This window comes from Suricata suricatta, chromosome 17 (genome assembly GCF_006229205.1).
Source record: "Suricata suricatta isolate VVHF042 chromosome 17, meerkat_22Aug2017_6uvM2_HiC, whole genome shotgun sequence".
Classification (NCBI taxonomy): domain Eukaryota; kingdom Metazoa; phylum Chordata; class Mammalia; order Carnivora; family Herpestidae; genus Suricata; species Suricata suricatta.
This window is the reverse complement of record NC_043716.1, coordinates 55,780,552-55,788,573: the sequence shown is the minus strand read 5'-3', so window position 1 is coordinate 55,788,573 and position 8,022 is coordinate 55,780,552. Positions and strand designations below refer to the sequence as shown.

General features: G+C 64.0%; 1 protein-coding gene across 6 annotated transcripts in view; it reads right to left on the bottom strand.

Moving 5' to 3' along the window:
* CSNK1D (casein kinase 1 delta) overlaps window positions 1-8,022 on the bottom strand; it is a 31,488-nt gene that overhangs the window by 6,149 nt on the left and 17,317 nt on the right. For 4 of the 6 annotated variants that reach the window (XR_003904719.1, XM_029928825.1, XM_029928826.1 and 1 more), the window contains 6 exons: window positions 7,281-7,429; window positions 6,658-6,886; window positions 6,054-6,224; window positions 5,516-5,664; window positions 3,703-3,874; window positions 3,055-3,194 (listed from right to left, as the gene is read on the bottom strand). Coding sequence is in view for 5 of the 6 variants with exons in the window: in XM_029928825.1 (XP_029784685.1) it covers window positions 3,055-3,194; window positions 3,703-3,874; window positions 5,516-5,664; window positions 6,054-6,224; window positions 6,658-6,886; window positions 7,281-7,429 (1,010 nt within the window). In the remaining variant the exon portion in view is untranslated. Of the gene's footprint in view, window positions 1-151; window positions 216-3,054; window positions 3,195-3,702; window positions 3,875-5,515; window positions 5,665-6,053; window positions 6,225-6,657; window positions 6,887-7,280; window positions 7,430-8,022 lie in introns of all 6 variants that reach the window. The other 2 variants (XM_029928829.1, XM_029928827.1) reach the window with 1 other exon arrangement.

Here is an 8,022-nt window from a genome sequence, read left to right as displayed (position 1 = left end):
CTCCAGGCCGCTTGAGGAGAAGCACCGGGCGGAGGGTGCCTGCTCTCCCTGCAGCGCCCGGCATGCAAGCCCGGCCCAGCCTGCACACCCCCGGGGCGGCCGCAGGGGTGGTCCGCGCCCGCCGGCCAGGCCCCGACGTGAGCACACTCACCCGGTGCTGCCTTCCAGCGGGAGCCGTGCAGCTACTTGCCGTGGTGTTCGAAAGGAATGCTATTCTGAGGTGGGGGGAAAAGACAGCCGTTGGTGAGGGTTCCGCCAGCAAGCAGGGCTGAGGCCTTCCTCACCTCATGTCCTCCGGGTCCACGACCCGGCCGGGCTGCCTCAGAGGGGACCCGGGGACAACGCGAGCAGCCGCGGCCACTCCTCTCGGCTCGGGCACCGCGCAAAACCACCGGCATCCAGGAGGCCGCTCCTCGGCCGGCCCCACCCCCAGGCCTTGCTTGTGCACGGCCACCCCCTCTTGACACGGGGACCGGCCGCAGGGAAGACTTGGGGAGCAGGAATGCAAACAGAGAGGAGTAACTGGCTCAGAGCCTGCGTCACATCCTATTAATAGGTGCTGGACCCGCAAGGCCTTTTTTCCTCAAAGAGACAAACTCGCAAATAGGTTTGCTGACCACATGCCCTCTGGGGTCCCCACTGCTCTGGCTGAGAAGTCGGACTCGTGCCCTGGGTCGGTAGTGTGGGGACCGTGCTCTAGCACAGCCAGCCTTGAGAAGGGAGGAAGGGCCCGCGAGGTCTGAGTGCACCGTGGTTAAAGGGTCGCGACAAAGGACATGGGTGTCAACGGCCCCTCTCCACACGGGCTGGAGAGTCAGCAGAGTGCCCCCACCCCCACAGGCCAGCCGGCCGCTCGAGCACCTTCTGCAGGAGATGAACTACTTCCTCGGACTTGGCACATCTGCACGAGACACATGTCCTCCTCACAGCCCACACGAACGGAGACAAACAGCAGCCGCGGGGGAAGTGGGCAGAGCACGCACGGCCTCCGCCCCACCAGGGCCCCACTCACGTCACTGGTTCCCATTCACCCCGCTTCCCTGGGCAGTGAGAGTAGAGCCGACAATCACACAAGCTGGACAACTCCCTTCGCTCTGCAACTTCCAAACCACCGGGGCCGACACTGGGGGCGACCCCCACCAAGACCCGCGGACACTCCTGCTGCCCCACAGCGTGCCCGTCACCCCCCGTGGAGGGCAGGCGCCTCGTACCGAGTCTCCGAAGAAGAGCGCAGGTGGGTGACCTGGAAAACCCCAAGGAGGGGGCCGTCCCTGGGACAGGGGTGCATCGGGGACACGCCGGGGCTGCGTCCTCAGCACAAAGACCCTAAAAAAACCCCCTGGAAGACCGGTGCCTCTATCGGAGGGGAGACGCCCCCCGGTCGCACCTCGAGACTCGTCCCTCCAGCCCAGTCCCACACTGAAAGCACAAAGCACAGACACGAGACACGGGACTCCAGCTGCGAGCTCGCCTCTGCTGAGCAGAGGTCGTGGCAAGGCCCTGGGGCCGCTGGGCGAGGCGGGTACCCTGCCTGGCTCCCGGCCGTCTCGGGCCCTCTGCGGTCCCAAACCCTCCACAAGCGTTCTTCTCCCTCAGAGAGAATTACCTTTGCCCCTTCCTTCATCTTTGCTGGCTGAGGCCCAACATGTTGACCCTGAGTCTAGATGGAGCCCCTGTGGTCCAGGTCCCGGCTGTCCCTGACGGGGGTGCCTGGGGCCCCGGAGCAGGCTGCGTGCCTGCGTGCTTGGCCACGCGTGGGCAGACGCTGCCTACAACCTGTTCCCTGCCGCTGACTCCCGGGTTCCAGGGCTTGTGGGAAGAAGCCCGCAGCCCTTCCTGTATCCTGCCGGGAGGGAGGCAGCGTGGGCACGGGGAGCGTCAGAAGCCCAAGCCAGACTCCTCAAGCCCCACAATTCAAACTACGGGGATCCTTCCTCTCTCTGGGAGAAAGCTACCGTACAAAGACAACGCCCCACGGCAGCACTACGAGAACTCAAGAGGTGTTCACGGTGAACCACTCCCGTTCCCGCGCTGCAAGCAAGAGTCGGGAGCGCTCCGTCTGCCCAGGCACACCTGCTCCTCTGCCAGAAGGTCAAGCAGACGCTGCTGCACTGAGGTTCTGGGCAGTTTTCACAGACCCTGTGCTCTCCTGACCAACGTGCGCGGCCCAATTCAGCAACAAGATCCGCACCGCACCAAGCATGTGCCAGCAGCATGGCCCAGGAAAACCCGTCCACAAGAAAGGCGCCACGGTGAGCCGGAGGGCGCCGCCTGGGTGCGTGGCCCAGGACCTGGGCTTCCAGGGCGCTCCCCACACTAGCACCCCCGCCCCCAGCAGATACCACGGGGCACAGGCACCCAGAGGACCCTGGTGGCAGCAGGAGAGGACCCCAACAGCTACCTGAGCAGGAAAGCTCACGTGTGTGAAGAGTGTAGTGTGGAGGGCACGTGGGTGAAAGCAGAGGAGCCACGACACCAAAGCTGGAGCGGGAAGAGGGTGCGGGTGAAGGGACCCGCGTGGGTGTGGCTGAGCCGCTTCTCTGAGGCTACCCGCCTCGTCAGAGAGAAGGCAGACAGGCAGGGACCTCACAAGACGGAACTGTCACCCGTGCTCAGACAGGCCTGTCCAGGCCCCCATCCAGGGGCCGCCAGCAATGCACGGGGACCGCCTGCCCGACAAGGGCGAGCAAAGAGCCTCTGCGCCTGTGCGCCAAGGACAAGCACGTGACACGAGCAGGCGCGGCATCCCCAGTCTGCGCTGGAAGAAGGCTGAGCCGCTGGGCTGGCGTGGGGAAGGGCCGTGAGGAGGCCCACGGAGGAGAATCAGCCTCGCTGCCCGCCCCGGCGCGGCCAGGCGCACGCTCCGAACCCAGGGGCCGCCGAGCAGCAAGGGGCGCGGGGTCCCTCCCCCTTAACTCTCAGATGACAGGCGAAGGGGAAGAGGAAGGACGGAGGCCCTCCAACACCAGCGTCCCACGGTGCTCGGGGCCCGAAGGCCAGCGTGGACACAGGGAGGCCCGGGGCCCGCGGTGCGGGCCTGCGCGGCGCGCGTACCTGTGAGGTGGACATGCGGGAGGTATCTTGTCGGCCCGTGAGATCGGAGGAGGAGATGTTGACGGGGGCGCCGCGGTGCAGCCGCATGCTCACTTTCCGCTCTCTTTCCATGCCGGACACGGGCCGAGGAGAGGTGTTAGCTGGGGGAGAGGAGGCAGGGGCACGGGTGAGGCCTCAGGGCAGCCCTGGCATCCGGTGAGAAGGGGGCCTCTCCTCAGCTGCATCTAGCACGCAGAGACGTGGGTGCCGCTGCACCCTGTGGGGCCCCACCAGATCTCCAGGCCAGCCCACACCCCATTTCCAGGCCAGCAGTGGCCAGCAGGGCTCAAGGAGTGCCCAGGGCCGCCAGCGTGCCAACTTGAGGCCTCCGTGATGCTGCTGCTCAGCGAGAAGGAAGAGGGGCGAGAGAGAGGCTTCTAGGAGGCCAATCCGTGTCACGAGGATAGAAACGACAGTGGCAGGGCCCTCCGAGTCCAGTGAGACCCGCGTCCCCTGGCCCACCCATCCTCGGGAACCAGAGTCGACCACAAGTGGGACACACACAGCCTCACCCTGCGTGGGGCCCTGCAGCTCCAGCGGCCAGAGCAGCCAACATGCAAACCAGAACCCCCAGTGCCTGCTCGGGAGACATGGTGCCAGCCCACTCACCAGTGTGTGAGGTAGGGGTGAGGGGGGTGGGAGGAGCCACCTCCTGGGTGCCACGCAGGCGGCCAGAGGCCGTGGAGGGGAGGCCACGGGCGGCTGGGTTCCGGGGGTGCCTGAGCCGCTCCTCTCGGTCACGGCGCTCCCGCTCAGCATCATCAGCTGCCCGGCTGGCTCCCTGTGAAGGAAACACGGAGACCAGACTGAACAGGGTTCGGTGCAAGGGTCCTGGCTGCCCCCCTGCGACTCCAGAACACACCAGGGGCACTGGGACCCGCAGCCAGCTGGGACCAGGTGCCTCTCCCTCCTGGACAGCGGCCTGCCCCTTGACCCTGTGAGTGCGCAGAGGAGGTATCCCCAACTGACAGCGACCGGGTGGCCTCCTCCCTGTGACCATCCACACAGGGACAGGAAATTATACGAGGTTAGGGCAGCGGTGGGCCCACGGAGCTGCATCCAGAGGATCCGAGAGGCAGGTGAAAGTGGTGGCATCTGGTCGGTGGGAGGTCAGAGCAGAACCCAGACTCCCAGCCCGAGGGCAGATGTCAGTCCAGTGCCTATGTGACAAGGACCCAGGTAGCCAGATCTGTCCTAGGACGACCCACGTGGCGAAAACCACTTAACTGGCTTTGCCCCCAGCACACACCGCTAGTCACACTCAGTGTAGGATGAACAAGGCAAGTGGGGTCAAGATGTCCTCCTTGCTCTAATTAGCAGCGCTGTAACGCGACAGTCCGCAAAACACAGCCCACAGGCCGGATCCGGCCGCCACTGGTTTCTGCAGGAGTCCCACCGGGGCAGCCAGGCCCACCGCGGAACCCGCCACCGGGGCAGCTTTCCAGCGTTCCAGCATGAACCACGGCCAGGCCAGCACACGAAGGGGGACAAAACGCCAGAAAGCTGCCCAGACTCTGGCGACCTACTGGGGCACGTCCTGCCCCAGCCCACTGCGGGACACCTGGCTCGCCCACACACGGCCCAGACCCCTGCACGGACACCCGGGTGCCGAGAGGCCGCGGAACCATCCTTTCTGGTTCACGCCTCCAGAGAGGAGGCTCTGCTCCTCCATCAGATCTTGTCACCCTGGAAAAGTTCCAATTTCTGTTTTAAGTTTATAGCTAAATATAACAAGTTTGTAACAAAAGAGAAAGTTGTTCCAAAAAACACCCTGGAAGTTTCTGGCAATAGTATCTAAAGAGCAACTGACGAGACCACTGAAACGGGCCGCCCGTTTTAGAGGAGAACACCGAAGCTCGGGCTCCGCCCCCCGTTCCCCCCCCCCAGCAAAAACGCACAAGCACCTGCGCCCATTACACAAGCCCGGGAGCAAAGAAGGTCAACACACTGAGACGAAGGCACCGCGCCTCCCCAGGTGCCCACCCGCACGGCTGGGTCAGAGCGAGGACAGACGAGCGGTCGCCTCACCCGGCAGGAGCCGCTGGCCGGGACCAGAGCCTTCCGCGAGACAAAGTCTCGGGAGCCACGCCTCAACATCACAGGCAGTTAAAACCACAGCAATGAGTACAACGGTAATAAAATGACCTTCCCGTTAAGTCTGTCATTTATGGAAGAGTCCCAGGTCCAGGCAGGCCTGCGCCTGGAGGTACCAGGGGGCCCAGCGCCAACGCAGCGCCTTCTTGCTGTCCCCTCATGGGGATCTTGCTTCTCGGAACCTCCCAGCCTTGGGGGGGACTCCCCCGGCCCCCCGGGCCACGGCCCTAGCAGGGGCACTCAGCTCCCCCTAGACGGCACACATGCCTCCTAAAACCCACACCTCGTTCGGCGGACGCTTCTGTCTGACCGGCGGCAGCACACTTACAAATTTGAGCATGTTCCAGTCGAACACGTAATCATAGGAGAAACCCTGGCGGTGGAAGAGGTTCCTGAAGAGCTGCCTCAGGTAGGAGTAGTCGGGCTTGTCGTCAAAACGCAAGGAGCGGCAGAAATTCAGGTACGTGGCGAACTCAGCTGTAGGACGAGAGACTCAGGATAACTCGGCAGCACCCAATGGGGCCCTGGTGTCCGCGGCTCTCCCCACCACCCGCTGCCGCACACCCGGGATGTGAGACATGTCGTCTGAAACACTGGGAGGGACTGAGGCGTCAGGAAACGGTTTAAAAAAGCCCAGCACCACAGAGCACAGTCTAGCTCCACCCGGGGCCTTTCTCCAAAGGAACCAAGGAAACTCCCTGGGTCGTAGCCCCAGAGGGCAAAGGAGTACCAGGGACAGGAGGCTGCCACCAGCCCAAGGACAGGTCACCCACTCTTCCTCTCCTCACCACCCAGGACTTGCTCGCCTCCCCGTGCCCCCGCCCCCAGACCACGGGCCCGCCGGCGCCTGCACTGGAGGCACGCACAAGGGTAGCTTTTACACAGCACTTCGATGGGGGTGGACATCTTCTTCTCGCTGATCCGCTCGTACTTCTGCCTCTTGGTGGCCGCCTTCAGCCCCTGCCAGGGCAGAGAGCCCAGATTGAAGTACATGAGCACATAGCCCAGCGACTCCAGGTCATCCCTTCGAGATTGTTCTGGAAAAGATGGGAAACGGGTCAAGGACAGCACACGTGCACCTGCAGCCGCAAAGCCCAGACCCCAGGCGCAGGCTTACTGTGGAAATGCACTTTTAAAGTCGCAGAAAGTGCTCTTGGATTCTGTCTCACCAGAAGTCACCCTGCTGTGCTGTGAGGGGATCTGGCACCCTTGGAGGGGCGACACCAACGTGACCAGGACTGTCAGAAAGCCCAGCCACTTGCCACCCCCACCACACCTCAAGGAAGGTCCTCCACCGTCCAGAAAGCCAGCCTCTGCTACAAAGGTTGGAGGACAGCCTCCATGCCAAACACGCTGGCCCTGCGAGGGGCCCACGGGGCTGGCCCTTCCCTGAGCTAAGGGACAGGCACGCCCAAGGCGGCCCCGGCCAGGGAGCGGGGACGCGGAACGGCCCACCGCCCGCGGGCTCACCGATTCCAAGATGCGTGTTGATGGAGGCGTACCGCGCCGTCCCGGTGAGGTTCTTGTTCTCGCGGTAGGGGATGTGCTGGTGCGTCCTGGCGTCCCGGTACTTCTTGGCCAGCCCAAAGTCAATGATGTAGACCAGGTTGCCCTTCTTCCCCAGCCCCATGAGAAAGTTATCTGGCTTCACATCTCGATGGATGAAGTTCTTTGAATGAATGTACTCAATGCGACTGATCTGGAGCCAGGTGGAGAAGGACAGACAAGAGGCTGAGCCCCAGCAGTAGCCCTGGAAGAGAAGCCTGCTCGGCAGAGGGAGGGCTGTGCCCTCGGCTGCACGTGCTGCACGCCCCACCCTCCGCCAGAGCAGAGTAGCAGACCACCTGCCGGCTTCCTCGCTGGCTCCCGTGGCGGGCGGCCTGCGGCGGGTGACAGCACCACCCCCTTCCCAGACGAGGGTCTGCACCAGCAGCAGGTCCCATCAGGACCCACACGCGAACGGGCGACGAGGCACGGGGCGGTCTCCAATGCCGGCCAAGTATCAGTGCCTGGCAGCCAAGGTCACCGTGTGCCCCACCTGCGGGCCCGCCACCGCACCCGGGGCCCCGGCACTTCGGAAAGCGGGTTCTCACCATCTGGTCAGCAAGCAGCAGGACAGTTTTGAGGCTGAACTTCCTCGAGCAGAAGTTGAACAGGTCTTCTAGGCTTGGTCCCAAGAGCTCCATCACCATGACGTTGTAGTCCCCCTCTGCCCCGCACCACCGGATGGTGGGGATGCCCACTGCAAGAGACCCGACAGCCTGTGCTCGCACACAATGCGACACATGCCATGAGACAAGGGTCAGGCGGGCAGTGGCTGGAAGTGACACGAGGAGAGGCCAGTGTCCCCGGATGGGGGAGTGAGCAGACCCCAGAAAGCCAAAGGACAAGACAGGCTCACCAGACAGAGCTGGTTCCCATCTACCTCCTCCCGCTCCCCGTCAGCCCCTCCCGTCAGCGCGCTGCGTGTGTCACAAGTCACAAACTGCTGTGGGCTCACTGCTGTCACCCAAAGCCCACGCTCTGTTCAGGTGCCCTTGGATTTCCTGTCATCATGTCTCCCCAGGCGCCTCCGGGCTGAGCCGTCTCTCGTGTCCCAGGTTTAGGGTGGCCTGGCAGTTCTGGGGGTGCTGGGGCCGTCCCCCCGGTGGGGTGTGTCTGCTGTTGGGGGATGGGCTTGGGGAGGAAGAGCACAGAGGCAGAGTGCCCTTCTCATCCCGTGGGGGGTCCGTGCTGTCAGCGTGAGGCCGTCGCCATGGACGGGACCTTGACCGCCTGGCCCGAGGGCGTTCCCTCTCCCTTCCCGGTACTGCTCTCTCCCAGAGGCGTCACCGC